This window comes from Crocuta crocuta, unplaced genomic scaffold, assembly GCF_008692635.1.
Source record: "Crocuta crocuta isolate KB4526 unplaced genomic scaffold, BGI_CrCroc_1.0 scaffold451, whole genome shotgun sequence".
In the NCBI taxonomy this organism is placed as follows: Eukaryota; Metazoa; Chordata; class Mammalia; order Carnivora; family Hyaenidae; genus Crocuta; species Crocuta crocuta.
The window spans coordinates 549,037-572,539 of record NW_027527963.1 but is presented as its reverse complement, the minus strand read 5'-3'; the positions used below and the strand labels follow the sequence as shown (position 1 = coordinate 572,539).

At 36.4% G+C, this 23,503-nt stretch overlaps 1 protein-coding gene across 7 annotated transcripts in view; it reads left to right on the top strand.

Moving 5' to 3' along the window:
- Positions 1–23,503, top strand: part of PDE5A (phosphodiesterase 5A) — a 142,452-nt gene that overhangs the window by 1,005 nt on the left and 117,944 nt on the right. For 4 of the 7 annotated variants that reach the window (XR_013332361.1, XR_013332360.1, XM_077752775.1 and 1 more), the window contains exons 1-2: positions 125–202; positions 19,216–19,804. Coding sequence is in view for 5 of the 7 variants with exons in the window: in XM_077752775.1 (XP_077608901.1) it covers positions 168–202; positions 19,216–19,804 (624 nt within the window). In the remaining 2 variants the exon portion in view is untranslated. Of the gene's footprint in view, positions 1–124; positions 203–19,215; positions 19,805–23,503 lie in introns of those variants that run through there. The other 3 variants (XM_077752772.1, XM_077752771.1, XM_077752774.1) reach the window with 1 other exon arrangement.

Here is a 23,503-nt window from a genome sequence, read left to right as displayed (position 1 = left end):
GGAAGCGGACTGGGGCCGACTCCAGGGCGNCTGGCAGCGGCGCGGTGGTGGGGTCGGTAGGGGAGCGGGCTTGGAGTCACCGCCTCACCTGGGCGCGTCGTCGCCCTCCGGCGCCTTCTGGAATCCGGAGTCTGTGGAGCCCGTATGGTCGGCACTTCGAACTTCCCATGTTTGCTATGTTGCCCTTTGGAGACAAAACAAGGTAGTTCTTCAGCATCCCCTAGCTTCCCACCTTCCCTGGGGGCGCGGGGGCGCGGGGCCGGGTGCTGGGTGGGTGGTGGCGCCCGGGTTACACCGGCTGCGAGATGCTTAATTGAAAATGGACTCTGACGTTTTTGTTTTCCTTTATTCTCCTGCGGTGTGTTACTTGGGGATCTTAGAAGGGACTCTTTTTTAAGGCTGTTTGTCCTAACGAGTTTGTATCGATTTATTCACTTTTGGGGGCTTTTGATAGAGGCGACAGCGTAGGGCAAATCTTACCTCCTCTGTTTAACTACTCCACCCTCCTTTTCAAGTTTGGCCTTCTTCCTTCAGAATCCTAAATCTCAAGCAAGCAGAGGATAAACCCTGAAAAGGAAGTGGTTTCTTTTCAAAAGACACTTTTCTGCGAGTTTCGGGTGAGGCACCAAGGCCATCTAGATCTGGAATTACCGATTGCTGTGGGCCGACAGTTTTCGGCGGTCACCTGCTACTCCGAGGCCATCTGCCTCTAGTTTCCTTTCACCCTTGAACATTTCCACCTTTCTGCCCTCGTTGAACAGGGAGTGAGCAAGATAAATGGGCTGATTTTTTTTTTTTTTTTTTTTTTGTATGTCAGGGTGCTCTTGGGAGGTATTTTTTGGGCATATTGTTAAGAGTTGAAAGAAAAAAGTGATTTGTCTTATAAATCAGCATAGATTGTCTTTTTCTTTTTTCCCATCTCTCCATTTAAAGACAGAAATTTGGGATTGTTTGGTGGTTCTTTGTAAATAGTGGTAGGTAAGAACACTTCACTCAGAGCCTGCCAAAACTTTGAGAGTAACATTTTATTGGAAAATAAATGGGAAGAGTTAAGTTTCCGTTTCTTTTCCCATTATTTTTTCTCCCAAGTAGCAAACGATTAAAACCCTAATTTCTCAAAGTTACACTGCTCCATGTAAAATTTACATCATCTGAGACTCTATATAAAGATTTTTTTAGTTAGTGTTTTGTATTATAGTTGATATTGACAACAGGCTGACCACTTTCTCTTATATGTATGTGTTGTATATATATATTCTTATATGTTTATAAGAGCTTATGTTGAGTATGAGTTGGAAAACGAAAGTATAAGATGTTTAAGAGTAGTACAGGCCCTCAATTTTAGGAGTTATGAAGTGCTGAAAGTTGTCAGTTTAAAGAATATAATCTGAGAGCTGTGTGTAGTCTAAATTTCTAGTGCGGTCTTATATTTGATGGCCTTAACTGGAGATTTGAGATTGAGAGATTAGACAGTAGTTGATTATAAAAATGCCAAACTTTAAACCTCCTGTGATTCTTATGGTTGTGGTAAAAACTTATTGCAGACATTTTAACTTTACAACTAAGATGTTTTTTTAAACAGGAGCTCACATTACTCTCTTTTTTTCTTTTTTTACACTTGTAAGTGTACAGTGAATAATGTAAGTGATTCAGAAAACCTATGAAACAGACAGTTCTGTAGAAACATTTAACATACTTTAAAATTTAAAATAAATTTGGATTCACTTAGATTGGTCATCTGTGCCTGTAAACAGGCATGTTGATGGAATTGTTTCTGCCTTATTTGATTTGATTGTTGTCATTTGACATTCATGCATGCTTCTTTATCCTATCTCCAGACAATGATCTGTACTTAATAGTAGTCAGTGAACAGAATGAAGGTTCTGGCATTCCTAAATTCTCATTTAAGAACCTGTGAGTTCAGTTGACCTTGAAAGCAATTCTGCTGCTGTATTAGATTGTTTCCTATAAGTGTCTTCAAATACAGAGCTGAGCACCCAGTTAAAAGCTACAAGCTTGTAGCACAGATGCTTTTTAGTAATCACAGACTGTTTATGTGAATTTGAGAGTGTTAGTTGAACAATTCATAACATAATCTATTGGCATAAAAATTAATTCGAGACTAGTAAAGTACAACATATGGAAAATTTCCACCCTCACTATCCTAGACAATTTTGAAGTTCTACCCACCTCAGATACTGTATTAAGGGCTCTAATCTTCATGCATTTGCAAATGAAGTCTTCTGGGTGCTAATGCCACTTAAACAGCTGTTGTTATTCTTGACAGCATATTAAGATGTTACTTTTCATTAGTTACTAATCGTCTCTGCCATTGTGGGTGATGTTATAGCTTACTCAGTATGGTAGGAGTAACATGATTGACTTTTTATTGCTCTGTTTTGTACTAGGCAAAGGCTTGAGAATATTTGGCATATAATGGAAATAGGAGTTACTAAGTGAGGACAAGTTTTTATGACCACTTGGATCAAAGTCCAGAAACAGAAGTTTTACACTCTCATGTAGCTTTCTGTGATAGACTTTTTATTTGACACTGCAAAGCTGTGCTGAATTACTTGACATTCTTTCCTTTGTAATTTTTTCTCATCTCTGAAAGCTTAATATTTTTATTTGCAAGATATTTATATTAAAATCAGATGATGGATATAAAATAAATATTGCTATCTTTTACAAATTATTGTTTCTGTAATTACATGGGAATATAATTTTCAATTTTCAGACAACTGATTTAAGTATATTTGATTAAGCTGTTGCTAGTGTTGGATATAATAAAACTCTGTGGTTATTGACTCAGTCTGACTTTAATATTATTTATAATATTTTTATGATGGTAATTCTGATGCAGTAATGGCCTTTTCTTTTTGTGTTGTTTATTACCAGGGTTCATATAGCCAGCTCTAAACTGCTTTTTAGGGCCCTAAAAGTACTCTTTTATGTATATCGAATTCTTTCCTCCTAGAAGAAGCTGTAAGAGCCCCTGAAATGATATTTTTCATTGTCCTTCTATCTCTAGCATTTTCAAGGTTTCAAAATCAGATCCATTTTAGAGCCTACAATACAAGGGATCTATTTTAGAGCCTACAGTACAAGGTCATGAGTCCTAAAAATGTGATAGAATTAATGGAATGTCAGTTAGTTGTCAGTTAGCCACAGATGGCTATCTTGAAATAAACCTGTTTGGCTAACAAAAAGTTAAATAGGCATATAGTATAATTCAGTAGCTTTTTTTTTTTTTTTTTTTAGATCTGTAGAAATCACTAATATTTTCACTAAGATCATGTTTTCAACACCTCATGCAATTTTTAGCATTTTGAGTATGTTGTGCGATAAAATTTTCTTTTTAAGTAATTCCACCTAAATATTTAAAATATCTGAAACTAGCTTTCAAGGGGTATAGGTAAAGTTTCATCCTTATCTGATTACAGGGAAGGCATGTTAGTAATATGCTTCTTTTCCTTTAGATCTGAAAAAACAAATTAACTTAGAACTTTGTTTGAACCTCCCAGTGCATTGTAATAATGTTCAGGAAAGGTTTTTTCCGTCATTGAAAAGGCTACGCAGATCTGCTTGGTGTTTATTAGTTTATCCCCAAAACACTTTTCAAGTTAATAATTTATTAAACCTGTAACCGTTATGTTGGGTTAGATTTGTTCTTTGTTCTCAGAGCTGATTGTAGGATAAAAACCTCTTCCTAGGATGAAAGCCTTTGGTAAGGACTTAGGGCAATTAAGTAAATCACTGAGTTGATTGATGGTGGAGGGTTGAAAAATGACTAATTTCTGAATTTAGGATGCAGACTAGCTCCTGACTTTGCAGGACTTCCTATGAAATTAGTTTAGCTGGACAGATGTAGATTCCGTTGACCAGTGTTTACAGCTGATTGATGTGGTCTTGGAAATATCTGTTATATCAGGTTCTCAGTAAAAAGTGCCTGGGAGCTACATACCTAGGCATAAAAATTGAAGAAAGTCTTTCCACATGAGTCATTCATCTGATATTTAGCTCTGTAATCTTATTTACTGACTTGGTATTCTCATTTTATTTGGAATTATATATATTTTTCATGATGTAAGTGTTGTGTTTATTTTCTCTAACTGGTGGGAAATTATACATATTGCCAACCAAATGTTTAAGGCAGTAAAGCAAACTGAATATTAAGCTCTTAAGAATCATTTTGATAAGTATTCTAAAAATCTTTTTGAGACACTGAGGTGGCTCAGACGGTTAAGCATCTGATTCTTGATTTTGGCTCCGGTCATGATCTCACAATTTGTGAGATTCTCTCCCTCTCTCTCCCTCTCTCTCTTCCCAATCCCTGCTTGTGTGCACGGTCTCTTTCTCAAACATAAGTAAATAAAAACATTAAAAAACAAAATAAATAGGGGCGCCTGGGTGGCTTAGTCGGTTAAGCGTCCGACTTTCGCTTAGGTCATGATCTCACGGTTCGTGAGTTCGAGCCCCGCATCGGGCTCTGTGCTGACTGCCAGCTCAGAGCCTGGAGCCTGTTTCCGTCTGTGACTCCCTCTCTCTCTGAACCTCCTCTGCTCACGCTGTCTCTCTCTCTCCTAGAAATAAAAAAAAAAAAAATTATAAAAAAAACAAAATAAATAAAAAGCCTTTAAAGATATTTATTTATTTATTTTTCTGTTTTATAGTTTGTACAGAGCATGCTTTTTAAAGTGCTATGTGCCATTGTTAGCTTCCATATTCTTCAAGACTTTCCTCTTGATTTTGAATTGTAAAATTAACCTTTTGGAAATTATCTTCTCTGAATAATTTTATTAAATCTAAACATGGGAGAAAAAAAGATCTCTATCTAATATATCTCTAGTGATAACTATAAAAAATAGCAATCATTATTTCTACTCTCTGTTGAATACCTATGCTGAGGTTATAAGAAGAGAAATAAGAAATCCTGACCTTTTAAGCTGATGAAATAATTAAAACACACACGCACGCACACACATGCACAGGATTTTTGAATTTTAGATTCAGAAGGGATTGTTTAATCCAGTGTTTCTCAAACATAAGTAGTATTCCCCTGATAAGAAAGATATCCTTATTGATCTGTGGTATGTTATTTGGAAAACTTATGGTCATAAGTGATATAAACTCTACTTGAATTTATACAAAATTGGCTTACATAATTACCTGCCTGGAAATTGGTTTGTCTGTGAAATTCAGATGATCAAAGATTATCAAGATTCTATTTGTATGTATATCTGTTTTTATCTTTTTGTTCTTCCTTCAGTCCATCCATTCATCTCTCCATCCCATCCATCCATCCATCCATCCATTATCCATCCATCCATTCTTCTGTCATTCTTTCTATCTGTCCATCCATCCATTTATTCATCCATCCATTTTTTGGCCCTGTGCTGTGTTGGCTTTATTCTTTATGCTTTCTTTATGTNTAATTACCTGCCTGGAAATTGGTTTGTCTGTGAAATTCAGATGATCAAAGATTATCAAGATTCTATTTGTATGTATATCTGTTTTTATCTTTTTGTTCTTCCTTCAGTCCATCCATTCATCTCTCCATCCCATCCATCCATCCATCCATCCATTATCCATCCATCCATTCTTCTGTCATTCTTTCTATCTGTCCATCCATTTATTTATCCATCCATTTTTTGGCCCTGTGCTGTGTTGGCTTTATTCTTTATGCTTTCTTTATGTGCTGGAAGCTTTTTCATAGCAACATTTTGTGGGTCTTAAAATCCTGATATTAGAGAAGTACCGTGTTATCTGTGTCAGTCCTCTCAAAATTATTCTGGCCTTACTTGCATCATGTGTCTGCTCTGGTCCAGTCAGTGTCCAGAAGAATAGGGTTGTCCAACTCCTTTCTTGGAGTAGGTAACCGATAATGTGATATGCCACTGAGGGAGAGGGAATTCCCAAAAGACAGTGATATAAGCATACCCAGAAATTCTAGGTATCTACCATATCTAATGTTGGACTTCCTTTTATTTAATGTTGGTTAAATATGGAATTCCTAAGAGTGGGTATAATTTAATCATAATTCTAGCATTTTTCCAATTGGAATGCCAAAATAAATTTATAAGTTAACTCTGAATAAAAATGGTAAAACTCTAGCCAGATGCAGATTGACAGTATTTATTACATCACTCTTGTAGACTGCATATGGCCCTGCCTGCTCAATAAAGAGTTTGGTGAGGTCAGTTCACCTTTGCTACAGTTGGCCTAATGATGATTCACTTCTCCTACTGGATCTAAACCGTCATGAAGCTTTTATTGCTATAGCACAGCTTTTGTTTTTTTTACTTGGTTTGAAAGCACATTTGCATATTAAATTTATCTCTTTTTTATTTTTTTCTTTATCCTAGAACCATTGAGCCGTTCGTGTGATTGTAAACAGAGATACAAAGCTGAGTGCTAAAATTACAGGCTAGTACTTGGTTTGAAGGTGATCATCCCAGTATTTTAAAGTACACTTCTTTCACCTTTTTTTTGGTTTTAATTGTCATCAGTGTGAAAACACAAAATTAGAACATTTTCATAGAAAAATTACAGATCTTTAAAACGTATTTGTTTTGGATTCTCAGGTCTTCTCATACCTCAGATTGAAAAAAGACAATCTAATGCAGTCTTTCCCATATGTCAGCTGCGAAACAAATCATTTACATATTTACAGCATAGATGCCAGTTATTATGTTTTCTTTCAGATATAAGTAGGTTTTCCTTTAAGGAACATTTTTCATACGTATGATTGCAAATGCATGGAAAATTACAAAACTTGTTTCTTTTAGCTCTCCATCAAATGTGAATGTAAAGCAATCTGAAGCAATTCTGCATTTTATTTATATTTGGTCCCCGTAAACTTCTCAGATGTTTTCATAGCTGGAGAAAACTTGGAAATACTAAGCAACTTCAGGCAGAGCGTTCATTTCCTTTCCATACCAGATCCAAGAGAACTGATCACTGTAACATCACAGTAGAGATTATGTGAGGATATCACTTGGAGGTACTCCAAATCTCCCCAGTCTCATTTAACAAAATATTATTATAGTATATTCATTTTTTCTTTGTCTGAGCCAGTGCATCTCAAAAGGGATGCTATTGGCATTCAGTGGTGACCCTTTTTTGTTGTTGTGAGAGGCAGTTCAATGAATTGCAGGTTATTTAACATCCCTGGCCCCCAGAAACTAAATGCCAGGAGCACTCCCATCATTGTGACCCACATTTCCAAGTGCCCCCAAGGGTTGGTGCTACTACTTGGTTAGGAGCCATTGTTTTGAATTGTTTAGTATTGATTTCTACTGATGGTGGTTAAGGGCCCTATGGTAGGAACAGTCTAAGCTTCAGCCCTAGAACTTTTTCTTTCAAAGAGTAAGAACTTAGATGCTTTATTTGCCTTTTCTGTAAAATGGAAGCAGCATTTACTTCATAAAAATTTAAAGAAAATAATGCACATTTCTTTCCCTTTTGGAGAGTAAATTTCAGTAGTTTACCTTGAGAATCATATAATTACAAACTTTGATAGTCATTTCTTTAATCTGGTAAGTGGGAATTGGAACAATAAAATAGCGATTTTTATAGACTTTAAGAGTCCTTGGGGTGCCTGGGTGGCTCATCGGTTAAGCATCCGACTTTGGCTCAGGTCATGATTCCGTGTGAGTTTGAGCCACACGTTGGGCTCTGTGCTGACAGCTCAGAGCCTGAAGCCAGTTTTGGATTCTGTGTCCCTCTCTCCCTTGTCCCTCCCCTGCTCATGCTCTGTCTCTCTTTCTCACTCTCTCTCATGAATAAATAAAACATTAAAAAAAAGAATCCTCATATTTTACATGAATATTAATTAATGATTTGAACAGAACCATTTGTGGATTGTTGAAGTACTGGAAAGGGAATTGGACCGGGAGTCCAGACCTCCCGGGGTCATCCCCAGCTTTGGGATTGGCTCAAGCTAATAACCCTGGGTTTTAAACTGGGGGTTGGGTGCGGTGGGGGGGGAGGAAGCAAGGCAGAGAAATTCGTTAATGAGCTGAAAAATCTTTCAACTCTAAGCATTCTTTATTCTCACAAGGAGAGCAGATTATCAGATTCTCAGATTGAATAGTTTCCTTCTTTAAGTACTTTCCAGAAATGAGTAGTGTATCCAGGTCAAATTATGCAAACAGTGTAACTAAAACTGTATAAAATTAGGATCAAAGAGCAGGAAAAATATCTAACATTATACTTTATGTGAGTTACTTTTGTGTTTTTCCTACTGATAATTTTAGCAGATTTCCATGTAAGTTAACGACCATCCCTTTCTAGACAGGAAATTAGTATACTCTTTGTAACTCTGGTTTTAAGGTGATTAACTCACACGACTTAAGAAATTTAAAAAGCACTGGAGAGAAAGAAAAAGAGATGTTTTAATAGTAAACTTAAAAACATAGGAATGCATTGTTTTTTCTGGATCATTCAGGGCCTGCAATTTTTTACTCTATTTTGTTTGAGGCACCCTACAAATCTCCCCAAATGTTACACTGCTCATGGACTTGCTGCATCGCCCTCCTTGAGGCCCAGGCTTCAGCCTTCCTTGCATATTTTCCTCAAGTGAGCCCCTTGGGTAGGAGCTAAAACAGACCAATTTTAGTCCCCAAATCTCTAGCAGAGTGTTAAAGCATTCTTTTGTCTAGAATTAAAACCATTCTCCAGTTTAGAATTAAGGTTACTATGAAATATTGCTATGGTTTTCATTGTAGGTAATTAATTATGTTTTCTCACACGTGTTGTCAGTTTTATGTTATCTTTTGATATTTTGAAAAAGAATCATCCTCCATATCTCTAACTTAAGTCTGGCAAAAAAATTTTCTTAAAAGTAGCATTGGAGAAACAAATTATGTTCTCGCATTTATTTTTCTCAACTAAATGTTAAGCTCTTTAGTTTTATATGTTATTCATAAAATTATGTCATAGGTAAGTGCAGTTATTTGCTAGGGAGTCTTATGTTTTTTCAGTTCTAATTTGAGAAAATACTAACATTAAAGCCACTTAATTTTTTTCATGTAAGTGTTTCTGTAGAGTTATTAGTGTTTTTAACCTAGGAGCTTCAGAAGAAGCAATGGCGAACATCTAGTTATTCCAGACGAGACCATTGAATACTTTTTCCAAAAAATCAGTTTTGAAGATATACTCCATTTAATAATGTTTGAGTAACTTAAAATAATAATTATCATGTATTAAACACTGTATTAAACATAGAGTTTGTACGGCCCAGACTATGTTGTCACTGTATATGCATTATTTCCTTTAATTTTCTTAACAACAGAAGGAAGATTATGTCATTATCTCTATTCATTTTAAGGATGGAGTGAATAACGTACCTCAGGTTTCACCTTTAGAAAGGAATAGCGGTGGGGTTGAAGCCTAAGTCTGTCCCACTTAGGACCCTTCCCCACTGGACTCCACTTAAGTTTAGTGTCAGTGTTAAAGGAAGCTAAGGAAAAGCCCATAGATTTAATGTCGTGTGGAATTTAACTCAGGAAGAGGTTAAAGTTTCTCCCAGGGCCACTTAATGTGCATATGCATTACTAAATGATTTGCTTAGAGACTTTGCCCAAGTGGGTTTAATTTCCATCTATAATTTTAGAGTATAAAAAGTGGGAACTCTCCAATGACATTTTAAAATAGAGTGGCTGAATATTTAGGTACTAGGCCATCACAATTATATTTTTAGTATTAGAACACAAATACCCTGAGTACAATTTATTTTCAAGAATTTTTATTCTTTGGTACATTTTTTTAGGCAAGAGTACAAAACACATGAAACTAGTTGCTCTACAATTAAGTTTCATCTAATTGTGTTTTTACTCACAATTTTACTTTTTTCGTAAATTTTCCTTTTTTTCCTCCTTAGTTTTCTAGATGCCAAGAAATACTCTATAAAACCTAGACAGAGTATTTTAATCATTTTTCCCTTTCAAGACATCTGGAATATTAAATATGTATTTTAAAGCATTTCTGTCTTTTTTCAAGATTTATTTTGTAAGATGAGTGAGCACTTCAGCTTTGGTAGAAAGTAAATTTATTGGTAGAAAATAAATGTATTGCTGCATGGAGCCCTTATGGACATAGGTGTGTGTGTGTGTGTGTGTGTGTGTGTGTGTGTGTGTGTGTGTGTGTGTCTTTTGCTAACCATATTTGAAATCTCTACAAGAGTTCACATCCGGCTGTCCTGTCAGTAGGTTTTGCATTTCCTATTTAATACTTTTAGATAGAAGGCATTTGGAAGAAACTGTGGCATGTCTAGATGAGGGGAAAATTTCTAGAACATGAGCTAAAAATTGTAGTTTTCTTTTCTGTCATAGGTCTATAATAATCTTGAGTGAAAATGAGAAACTGGAAAAGGAGGTGAGTTTTGATTCCTAACAGAATATGTGCCTTATGGTTACCTTTCATTTTTTTCAATGCGGATTACTAATCAACTTGTAATATTTTTAGAAAGAAGATGAAGTGTACCTAATATACAAACTTAAACCTCTTTAAATATCTATAAAAAAGGTATTACTAGATTTGAACCATTAAATTAAATCATTAACTTAGTTGAGTCTGTTACTTTAAGAACGATATACTTTTATCTACTTACAAAAATAGAAGTACACAGGGTTTATCATTTTGAGGAAATAAACTCTGGTACAACTATGGTAAAAAAAAAAATGACAGCTTATCTTCTAAGAAGCTTCTCCCCCGTCACCCTGAAAATTTTTATATCCTTTTTTTTTTTATCATTCACAAATGAATTTGGTCATCCCTCTTTGTATTACTAAAAATGCAAAATGTCCAACACTGGAAATATGCAGATCAGCCTTTTCCTGCTGCAGCTATTGGAACCTGGCTGCCTGGTCTTTTGAGTGTGTGAACTCATTTAACTCTGTAGGTGCTCCACCTACTTTGTAACGCCATTTTGAAGGGTGTAGTGCTCGTGTATTGTAAAGAACCCCAGTGAAATCAAAATGCATTAAATAATATTCTTCATGACACTTTATATCAAATTGCCATTGCATGAACAGTTTGGGCTGCAAGAGTCTTCCCTGAAGTAGAATATTGAGACTGTAAACTTCTGATTTTATTCATTATTTAGAAAGATTTGAAATTTAAAATTCAGGGCACATGTATAACTACTCTTACAAGTTTTTGGCAACTGCCATTTGGCTTTATTTCCTATTATCTAATTAATATCAGTCTTTTAGACTCTTTACACACCCAAGGTGGGAAAGGATCCCTTTGTGAGCCTCAGCAGCATCTATGGTATGTACAGTTGAAACCGCAGATGGCATTCACATTGTGTTACCTGAGGAATAGCTCCTAATGTTGATTTGGTGCCCTCCAGCGTTTCTCTACTTATTTTAAGACATATTGTAAAAGTGATAAACAAACACAAAACTAAATTTAATTTGCCCATTTAAAAATGGTGTATAATACAATTCATTTATGAAGTCAGAATTTTTTTGTGTCGTAAAATAAGAAAGGATATAAGTGACTGGAAGATAATAGATTTTGGTGAGGAGAGAGGAAATGATTTGGATGGGATGTTAAACATCAGGATCTTGTCATCAAATATAAACTCTTGGCACCAGTTTTCACTGCATTTCCCTGGGCCACAGCTTTACTTCCAGTGTCTGGGCCCTGTTAGCTTTTATGAATAGCTTTGTAAAGTGAACTCAACCAAAGGACTCCAAGAGGGCCACCCTGCTTTTAACTGCTTCCAGGTTTGCAGGGCAGTTAGCAAGAACATGCGTATCCATGACAGCGAATCTCTTAGTTGTTAGTGCTTGTAGCACAGGGTAAAACACCTGTGGGACTTGTGTCTTCTCTTTTTGCTCGGATGATTAGGATGCAACTTGCATAGAATTATGATGTAACTTATTCTTGGGGAGGAGGAGGAACTTCATGGGATTCTATAAGGAATGGCATTCTGCAGTATCTGCTTTGGCCAAGGACTCGACTCAAGGAGTCGTCAGGATGCTAGTAGCCAGCCTATTTCCAGACCCCATTTAGCCCACTTAGCCTGTGGGCTTGTACACCAGAAACACTCATCTCCCCTCATCCTTTCTCTGATTCTCTTGGCGGAACTTTATGAAGAAATGAACAGCCACTGGTCCTTAGCCCAAATCCTATATCTCCATTGGAATGAGTACAAAGGGTACAGGAGATAGCAAAGTCTTAAACATATGGAAGAGATTTTGAAATGCTTCTATAAGCATTTTCTAATTTGACTTATGTATCAGCCCTGTGTGGTGAGTGAAGGAATAAGGAAGTCTTTCTCCTCTTTAAAGGAGAGGAAGCCAAGGGGCAAAAAGACATAAAATGAGTCGAGGGACCTAATGATCACCCCTGACCTGTTGATAAAGTCAGGCTTTGTAGGGGGTCTTTGTGGCCTGTTAATACAACTGCCCATGTTTACACTTGGAAAAACTTGAACTCCAGAGAAGTTGTGATCGGTTCTGCCTCATATCTGTGTCGTCTTATAGGCGGAACTAGCATTACCTTTTGACGGTCTGTGTGCTGTTCTTGACTTCGTACCTTGCTAAAGACAGCACCTTGCACTTCATAAAGTAGTCAGAACAGGTGGTGTTTTCCCTGTTTTATAGAAGATGAAATTGAAACTCAGGGGAAGAAAATTGTTTGCCACTGGCATACAACTCATTAGTAGCAAATGCTTAGATTAGCAGCAAGTGCTTAGATTAAAAACATAGCTCCTTGATGCTTTGTAGTCCCAAGAATTTTTAGCAAGTAGATGGTTATAATTTGGTTTTTTTCCATGAAATTATGGTGTGGTTTTGAGAGTAAAATGAAGGAACTTAGTTTAGAGAGGAATTTTATACTATAAATTATTAATCTATAAGCTTTCAAAAGGTCCAGTTATTATACACAAGATCACAGTGCGGTAGTCCTTTGTGTTCTTTTGATGATAAAATTAGTATTAGTGATTTGATAATCTGGAACTCATCAGTATGCTGTATAGAACCCACTTTTTCTTTGTGGTCTATGTGCAACAATTTCAGTTGGGAAAAAAGAACATAGAAGGACTGGCGTCACCATATAAAATACAGGATACTCACTTAAATTTAAATTTCAGATACTATTCATACTAAATAATTATTCATTGTTTATCTGAAACTCAATTTCAACTGGGTGTTCTGTATTTTTATTTGCTAAATCTAGCAACCGTAAGAATGACTCTTCCCTTGAACATACTCATTATACAGTTTTTCAGTGCACTGTTTTAGATTTATAAGACATGACCTGGTTTCAGAGAAACAGACATGGGATTCAGGCAGATATTTTTCAGGACACTATCCTTAAGAATCTTTGTTCTCTGAATCATTTGAGACAGTTTATACCTCAGTGGCTTAATATGCCATCTTTTTATGATCTGAGTGTAAAAAATTAAGTTAGACACTGTGTTATTGTAAGTGATCTTTTCTTTTTTAAGTTTATTTATTTTGAGAGAGAGTGTATGCATGTGTGCACAAGCCAGGGAGGGGCAGAGAGAGAGGGAGAGAGAGAATTCTAAGCAAGCTCCACATTGTCATCACAGAGTCCCATTAGGGGCACAAACTCACGAACCATGAGATCGTCTCCTGAGCCAGAATCAAGAGTTGGAAGCCTAATCAACTGAACCACCCAGGCGCTCCGGTCTTGTTCTCTCTATGTCTTATATGTGCGAATTTGAGTTTGACTCTTTCAGATGCACCTAGAAGTTGAGGAGTGTTTCCTTCATAATAAGCATTGATGTTCCGGGAACGTTTTTCTTCTTACTGGCCATAAGACCTGGAAAAGGAGACCTGGGTTTGACTCCTGATTTTGTTACCAAATACAATGTCTTTGGTTCAGCCATTAATTTAGCTCATAATTTAGAAAGTAGGACTGTTAATGCCTGTCTCACCAGGTTTAAATAAACTGTTATTATCATTCATATAAATACTTTTCAAAGTTTTACAAAATCAAGGAAGAGAAGTGAAAATAGAGATCCTATCCTAGGTCACAGAAGTGATTTGCCCAGTCAGAAGTACCATCGAGCTTTCTTGAATTCCTTCTGGTACTTTGTACCCTTATACCTGACATATTTATAGTCATCTTTTCCATCTTTATTCATTTTATGCATTTACATTTAACTTCATAGAAAAGTAAAATCCAATATATATAGAAATAAACTCCTGAACACCATATAAACTTTAATTTTGGAGGAGTGGTCACTGAATGATATATCTAGGGTTGTTCATTACTATATCTCTGGTGTCTGGCCGAGCCGGCATCGTGCCTGACACACTCAGATCTTTACCTTATGAGAATAATTCATTCTATAAAAAAAAAGATATTCAAACATGAATCCAATTAAAATGGGGGAAAATCAGTGAAAAGGTTTTTTTTGGAACTTTATCTTCAAAATGGAACCACAGATTATAAAAGTAAATTAATCTTAGATTTAATAAAATGTAGATTATAATGAGAATTCCATGCTAAATTTTAGAATAAACAATTTTTAACAAAACTATTTTACAGCCAATTAACTTTACTTTTTATGTTTAACTTTTACAACAGGAGTATAGACTTTTTTTTCAAAAAGAACTTTTTCAGACCTTGAAATATTTGAAGGTTTCATCAGTTTTTCCAAGGACCTTTCTATTTTTTAATTTATTAAAAAAAATTTTAATGTTTATTTCTTTTTGAGAGAGAAAGAGAGAGAGAGGTGGAGGGAAGGGGAGAGAGAGCGAGAGAGAGAGAGAGAGAGAGAGAGAGAGAGACAGAATCAGAATCAGAGGCAAGCTCCAGGCTCCAAGCTCTCAGCACATAGCCTGACATGGGGCTCGAACTAACAGCACAGAGAGATCATGACCTAAGCCAAAGTCGGACACTTAACCAACAGGGACACCCAGGTGCCCCCCAAGGACCTTTTTAAATCTTGAATAGAATTATTTAAATAACTTTTCCTTTCTAAGTATCTGTTATGTCATTCCCCTTGTTGATTCTTTGTTAGTTGGTCTTTAATTGGACATAGCCCTTAATTGTCAGTGGCTTTGTGTAATATTGTAATGGTTCTCCAACATCGCTTTGATCTACTCCTAGAAATTCTGTACCTTCTGGAAGAATTTTAATTTTGAGGGCTCCTGTGTGACTCAGTCAGTTAAGCATCCGACTTTGGCTCAGGTCGTGATCTCACGGTTTGTGAGTTTGAGCCCCGCGTCGGGCTCTGTGGCTGACAGCTTAGACCCTGGAGCTTGCTTCATATTCTGTATCTCCCTCATTTTCTGCCCCTCTCCCTTTCATGCTCTGTCTCTCTCTCAAAAATAAAGATTTAAAAATTTTTTAAAGAATTTAATTTTGATTTGCAGGTGATTTGTATTTGTTTATTAAAAAAATTTTTATAATGTTTATTTTTGAGAGAGAGACAGAGAGACAGAGCATGAGCGGGGGAGGAGCAGAGAGAGAGGGAGACACAGAATATGAAGCAGGCTCCAGGCTCTGAGCTGTTAGCACAGAGCCCGACATGGGGCTCGAACCCAAGAACCTGAGATCATGACTTGAGCCGAAGTCAGATGTTCAACCAACTAAGCCACTCAGGCCCCCCGAGGTGACTTGTGTGTGTATAAACTGAAATATTAAACAATTATCGGGAGAGGGTAGATGATTTTAAGAGGAAAGACCCACTTCATATAGCCACATTGGTCATACATTGCAAAACTTCAAGAGGTGTCTGGAGAGAGGTGTGAGGAATGATTTAATTTTATTTGTGATTGGTTCTTAAGTGATTGTATGTTATGATAACATATGTTTTCCTACCTAAGCATATGACTACAGGAACTCAGATAATCAATAATGTAGTCATAAGAAACCCCTTCCCCCATCACTCGTGGTTAATAAAAATTGTTGAATGAGTGAATATACGAGATCTGCTTTTCCTATATAATTCAATACTGAGTTCATCTCTCCAAGAAAATAACTAGAAATAAACACTTGTGTGACAAATGAAGTAATAAAAAACATATCAGTAAAGAATTTTTAAGCACTGGCTCTATTTAAGACATATCATAAGCCCTGCAGGATATATGAGGATAACTTAACCACAATCAGTTATGAGGCTTATATTCAAGAGGTAATAAATATTAATAGTTAAACCACAATGTAAATTTTCTGTAATGAATATACAAGCATTCAGATATTCAAAAGAGTGTTGTCTCTCTTGATGGAGTTAATTTAGGAGCCTTATTTATTGATTCCTTCACTGCACTCAAGAATTATTTATTGTAGACACACTATGAGACAGGCATTTTCCAAGTATAGGGCATTTATTGAGGATACAGTATGTAATAGGCATTTTCCAAGTACAGGAACAAGTTGGACAAGTAGTTCTGATGAAATTTACGTCTGGTCAGAGGAGACAGACAATAAAACAACAGATTAAAAAACAAAAATACCTGATAATAAGAATTCGGGTGCTGTGAGATGAGAGCATCGTGTATCAGATGCCACTTTAGGTGGCAGATCAGCGAAGACCTCTCTGAGTGGAGGATGTAGAAGCTGTGATCAGCCAGATGTTAAGTGCAGGGAGAGCATTCCAGATTGGGGGCAGTCAGAGCTTGGTGTGCTTGAGGAACACCAGGGAGGCCAGGTAGGGGATTAAAAGAGTTTGGCTTTTATTCTCGATTCTCTGAGAAGCCGAGTAGGATAATTAAGATGTTAAGATATACTTTGTTCATATATTGCTCAGGGTGCTATGGGGAAAATGGATTTGAAAGGGGGCAAGTATAATGTAGAGAGACCAGTTAGATGCAGGTGGCCATAGTCCATAGTGAGAGATGGTTGTGCTTGGACCCAGATGTAGTGCAGGAGATAGAAATGAACAGATTGGGATACAAGATTTGGGGCGTCACATTGAAAGGACCTGTGAGATTTGAAGGAAACAGAAATTTTGAGTAATTCTTGGATGTTGGTTTGAGTAAGTAGGGAGGTGATGGTGTTCTTTATTCATATGAGGAAAACTGGCAGGGAGTGAGATTAGAGCAACACGATGGGTAAGGCATTAGGAATTGTTTTCACCATTGTAAGTAGTCTGTTTAGGTACCTACCTGGAGTTATCAAGTTGGTATTTTTATTAAAAAAAAAGTTGATCACCATTTTCCAATGAGAAGGTAAGAAATAAATTGTATTAAATTTTAGGTTGGTAGCTGAAATAATTCAAATGACTATTTTTGTATTGATTTAGCAGTTTAAGTTTCCTGTGCATTTTTAAAAAAATCACATAAAATATGTTAATTTAGACATAGTGTTTTTTTTCTGTCTACATTTTACAAAACAATTTTATTCAAAAGCTTCCTGTACATTTTTGACAGCTTCACATGCATTTTTGGCATCAATGTCTTTGGCACTACTACTGCAATTTTGGGGGGTTATGTGTTTCTTCTTAAAGGGATCTTTAAAAGGCTTTTATAATAGTATCTAACACTTGAAATTCTGAGGTCATCCTAGTAATATCTGTGTTACTATTTTTCTTACCCATTCCATTCTAGACTGGCACTATTTTAGAATAATATACATTTACCAAATAATACATTGTTGTTCAAAATAAAATAATTAAGGAAATACCTCATAAATGGAAAACTTAACAGATTCAGAAATAAGGCAACCTTTTCTTTTTCCCTCTGTATCCTTCTTTTTTTCACTTAATAAATTGTGGAGATTATTCACAGCAGTACATATGACCATTTTTCAACGTCTGCCCAGTAGTTAATTGTATAAATGTACTATTATGTATTTAACCAGCCTTCCAGTGGCGATATAGGTGGCTTATTATCTTAATAAACAGTGTACAGTGAGTATGCTGGTACTTCTTTTGTGTAAAATCTCTGGAACAAAGGATAAATGCATTTTAAAATTTGTTAGATATTGCTTGTTTACCTTTCAACGAGGTGGTGGAAACAATCTTTCTATAGCCCAAAACACTGAAGAGTATATACCAACATTCTCCAAAATAGTGCGTTGTCAAACTTTAATTGTCCAGGTCTTTTAGTGAAAATAATTAATGTATCATTGTAGAGTGGGGATTGCATTGTTTTTATTTTGGGCAAATTCGTTTAAATATCCTCAAAAGTAGCAACTTTTTGTCTTTTGATGGAGAATTTGAGTTTGGGAAAAGAAAGTCTTATCCATTAGAGGTATTAAGTTAGCTGTTTCTTTAAGGTTTGCTTTGGTTTGGTTTGGTTTGGTTTTTGTTCTATTTGTTAATTTTGAGGAGAGGGCTTAGTGAAAAGCAAGATCTAACTTTTAGTGAAAACTAATATTTATCTTAAAATTTTCTTAGAAGTTAAGTTTCAAAAGAAGAGCTCCAAAAATGTCTAAAGCAACGGCACTGTCAGTTGGTATAAGATTAAGTTTTTCCAAGGGGAATTATTTGAATTGAACACTCATTTGGATGTATAGTATGACCTGATGTTTGTTTAAAAATAAATCACCCACTGTGAAGCTTTTAGCTCAGATGGGTTTCTTTCACAGAAAGGTACATTAAAAACACATAATTTAAATTTTCATGGACAGAATTTTTAAAATTAGGTATTGCCTACTTTTTAATTTTCTTCCTTTTCACAAGAAGTAGCTAATCTAGAAAAAGAAGTCATTTTTACCATTATTGAACAAGCATTATTAGGACAATATTTACAAAAGTTTATAATTTTTCTACAAAGCAGATCAAAATATTTATATTTTCCCTTCTAAATCTAATCTGTATGTAGCAATATAGATAAAATTACCTAAAGTTAAATATATTAGCTATCCAATTTAGATAAATATTTGTTTTAAATTTTCAAATATTTAACTTCAGAACAAGTTGTATGTTTTAAACAGCGAACTGATTTTTGTATTTATGTTTTCTGCAGACTTTTGTCAAATTTTGTGTCTTTTACTCTAATACAAACTGCTTTTGAGAGAAGCAGACTTGCAGCTTGATGCATTATAAATCAGATATCTGAAAATCTATGTGTATAGGCATCAGATTTTATTAAAATGGTGATTGCACCAGTTCTCTACAGTTTTTCAAAATGAAACTGTCTTCAATAAACCATCTTGTTTTTATTTTCTGTGAAAAATTGAATTACTATCTGATCAGTTTGCTGTAAGAGAAGTTTTTAGCAGTTTTCAGGGGTAGCACCTTTCTGTCTTAAATATTTAATATGTCTGCATTCTGTTCTGCAGAGAAATGGTCAATGCCTGGTTTGCTGAGAGAGTCCACACTATCCCTGTGTGCAAGGAAGGCATCAGAGGCCACACAGAATCCTGCTCTTGCCCCTCGCAGCAGAGTCCCCGAGCAGATAGCAGTGCCCCCGGAACACCAACCAGGAAGATCTCTGCCTCTGAATTTGACCGGCCCCTTAGACCCATTGTTGTCAAGGATTCTGAGGGAACCGTGAGCTTCCTCTCTGACTCAGAAAAGAAGGAACAGATGCCTCTAACCTCCCCAAGGTTTGATAATGATGAAGGGGACCAGTGCTCAAGACTCTTGGAATTAGTGAAAGATATCTCTAGTCATTTGGATGTCACAGCCTTATGCCACAAAATTTTCTTGCATATTCATGGACTTATCTCCGCTGATCGCTATTCCCTCTTCCTTGTCTGTGAGGACAGCTCCAATGACAAGTTTCTTATCAGTCGCCTGTTTGATGTTGCAGAAGGTTCAACACTGGAAGAAGCTTCAAATAACTGTATCCGCTTAGAATGGAACAAAGGCATTGTGGGACATGTGGCAGCATTTGGTGAGCCGTTGAACATCAAAGATGCTTATGAGGTGAGTGGGGAATCATAGAGACGAGCTGGCGGGGTGAGGAGAGGAACATGGGAATATTGGACAACTGCTGGGAATGGTAGGGGTATTTTAAGCCGAGTTGTAATAGGATTACTGAGATGTAATAAATTGCATGCTTACTTAAAATTGGTATGTGGGGTAAGAACTTTCCCATCTTTTTAAATGCCAGCGTTTCTCTACTTGTGGTTGAGTCAAGGATATGGGCCCTAGAGAAAGCTTGTCTTGTTTTTCTCCTTGGTGATAATTTAACATAACTCATCTCATAGTTGTTTTCTCTTTTTACCGGCTATCTATAATTATCCTTATCTATTTTATCTTCCAAGGATTTTACTGACAATCTAAAATGCTAGGTCCAAAACCTGTCAAAAATCCAAACCAGTAGTCTTTTATCATTCATTTGTTCTATTCATTTATCCATTTATTCAGATTAATTATATTCATTCATTTGAAGTCCCATTAACACCAAAATCTGATTTTATTTTTTTCCATACTTTGTTTCATTGGTTTTATTAAACTAAATAAATTTATGTCTTCAAAAAAATAGAAATTGTTGCTCTAAAATATGTCAGTGGAAACATTTGGTATTTCTTCCACTTTGCTCCAATTATGTACCGGTCTTTAATTATGTACTTAAAGATTACACTATATGATTCCTCAAATTTTTCATTTAAAATTATCTTTTTTATTAATAGAATTATGCTCTTTTTAAAAGATTTATTTAATTTTGAGAGAGAGAGAGCATGAGCAGGGAAGGGGCAGAGAGAGAAGAGGACAAATTATCTGAAGCAGACTCTGTGTTTACAGCAGTGAGCCTGATGTGGGGCTTGAACTTATGAACCATGAGATCAGAACCCGAGTCGAAGTTGGACCCTCAACCAACTGAGCCAGAATAATAAACAAGAATAATGGTTTTTAAATAAAACATCTTAGGGGCACTTGGGTGGCTCAGTGGGGTAAGTGTCTGAGTCTTGATCTCAGCTCAGATCTCACAGATCTCGAAGTTTGTGAGTTCCAGCCCTGTGTGGGGCTCCGTGGTGACAGTGCAAAGCCTGCTTAGGATTCTGTCTCTCCTTCTCTGCGCCTCCCCACTTGTTCTCCACCCCCCAAAATAAATAAATAAACTTAATTAAAAACATAAATAAATAAAGCATCTTAATTGAATGGCATTTTGTTTATCAGGTGTTTTCTAGCACCATGATAGAACAATTGTTCTAGCTACTTACGTATCATGTGGTACACTAAATGTTCCATGGCAATCCTGGCTTGCAACTTCTCTATGTAACTTGAGGGGCTATTGCTTTTTTTATTCATTCCAGTATTCCTGATGCCTAATGCAATGCCTGGCACATAGTTAGGTTTTTTTTTTTTTTTTAACATTTATTCATTTTTGAGAAACAGAGAGACAGAGCGTGAGTTGGGGGGGTGGTGCAGAGAGAAAGGGCGACATAGAATCCGAAGCAGGCTCCAGTCTCTGAGCTGTCAGCACAGAATGTGACAGGGGGCTCAAATCCACGACCCATGAGATCATGACCTGAGTGGAAGTCGGATGCTTAACTGACTGAGCCATTCAGGTGCCCCAGTCAAGTTTTAATAAATATTGACTAAATTAAAATTATATAGTAGATAGGATAGATAAATAGAGTAGAAAGGAGGTCATAATAGATGCCAAGGAAAATGTGGTAGGTTCAGGGAAACAGGAGATGTCATTAGTTGGGGAGATGAAGAAATGTTTCTTTGAGGAAGCAATACTTGATATGGACCCTGGAAAACAGACAAGATTTGAATAGATTGGTTTGTGTGCATGGTGATATCCAGATGTAAAGAGAAGTTGAAAGAAGAAACAGGGCAGGTGCACTATGTGTGCTAGTATAGACATGTGGGTAATAGTGTAGACACTGAGGAGCTACGGGAGCAGAACCTGAAGATTATTGGGGTCTTGAATGCCAGGCTGAGGGGTATGTATGTGGGCCAAAGCCATGAGGGATAATTAAAGATGGTTTGAAAGGGCGATTGCTAAGATTCATACTGGGCTTTAGCAGGATGAATTTTACAGTGGTCATAAAATGAATTAGAAAAAAAAAATACCGGAAACTGGGAGGATAAATTATTGAACAGTGTGAGGAAGTGAGTACCTGAACCAGGACACTGGTCTTAATGAGCAAAAGAAAGGAATGGATTTCCGATAAAGAAGTGGAGTCTGTTGGAGTTGGTTGCTAATAGGAGATGAAAGTGAGGGGAAAGGAGGAGTTAGGATGACTGAGGGTTTGAAGACAGGTGAATAAATATATTAACTAGTGAGGAATATTGAGGGGAGGGATATGGGGAGAGATGTAAAATCCTGAGGTACTTTCCAGAATCCATCCTATATAAGCAGTTTATTCAATTTTGATTCTTCTTGGAGCTCTCTCTGCAACTTCTATGAGCTCTGGAGCAACGTCACAATGTCACAGACTACAAGCGGGGTATTAAGGACACAGCTGAAGGATTGCTGCCAAATTTGCAGAATTCCCTTCCTGTCTTAGGTGACAGCTGGGTTTCCGTTTTTCAATGGCACTATAGTCCCAAGTACAGTAGGACCATAAATATGCTTCAGCTTTGCTGAGAAAGCCTTCATTTGTCTGCATGGTTCTAAGTTTCTGCAGCCCTGAGAATTTCTTCACTTATATGCATTTTGTTTAATATGCTTTCCATTTTTGACAGTGTCGTTTTTGTTCTGCAATTGGTAACAATGTAATTCTTGCACTGCTGTCTCACAGAGGCCCACATCCTTGATCTTCAGGGCTTCCAAGGGGAAGCCTCTTAGCCTGTGGATTCCTCATGTTGCTACCTTACGCTCAGCACCCGTGATCCATGTCTATAGTGGCCCTGTAGAAGTTATTTGCATCCCAGGGATTTCACTTAGAAGTTGTGGAGTTGATCTGTGACATACAGTTCACATTGGTGTTGACAGTGGAAGTCAGTCAGCTAATGGATAATTCATAATTCAGCCCCACCCATGATTCAGATAATCAAAATAGTGTCCCATAGCCTCTTGTGAAAGTAGTCAGAATGCATTCTGTTTTCTGAGTCCTAACTCCTACCTCTTTAAACATGTATCTGTGAAAATGTCACCCTTAAAGCAGAGTTCTCAAAGCTTATTTGACCACAGAACCCTTGAAAAGTTGTAATGTAGCAGTGGAAAATTACAAGGTGGCCATGAAACATAATCATACTCGGGTTGAAGCTAAAAATTAAAAAATAGTCTCATAGATAAGTCAATTATAAGAAGTGGTCAACATTTGGTTCGTTTTTTAAAACTTTGTGACAATGATAAAAATGTGAGAATTCAACTATTTTATTACTAACAAAATAACACATTCATATATTTAAAATATAAAACAAGATCCATAACTCAAACCAGTGATTCTCAATCATACCACAAATACTAATGCAAGGGTATTTGCTGCCTATATATAGATGTTCAATCACACATCGTCTCCTTCTACATCAGCCCATCATTCATGTAACTTTCTTGAATGTGGCACAGCATTTATTGATAATAAGATATTAACACGTTATAATCAGAACAACTCAGGACAACTGTTTAAATGTGTTTGGTGTTTTCCTTATACGTGAGAACTAGATATCATCCAGTACCTACATTGGATTGTGTATTAGTCAGGGTTCTTCAGAGAAACAGAC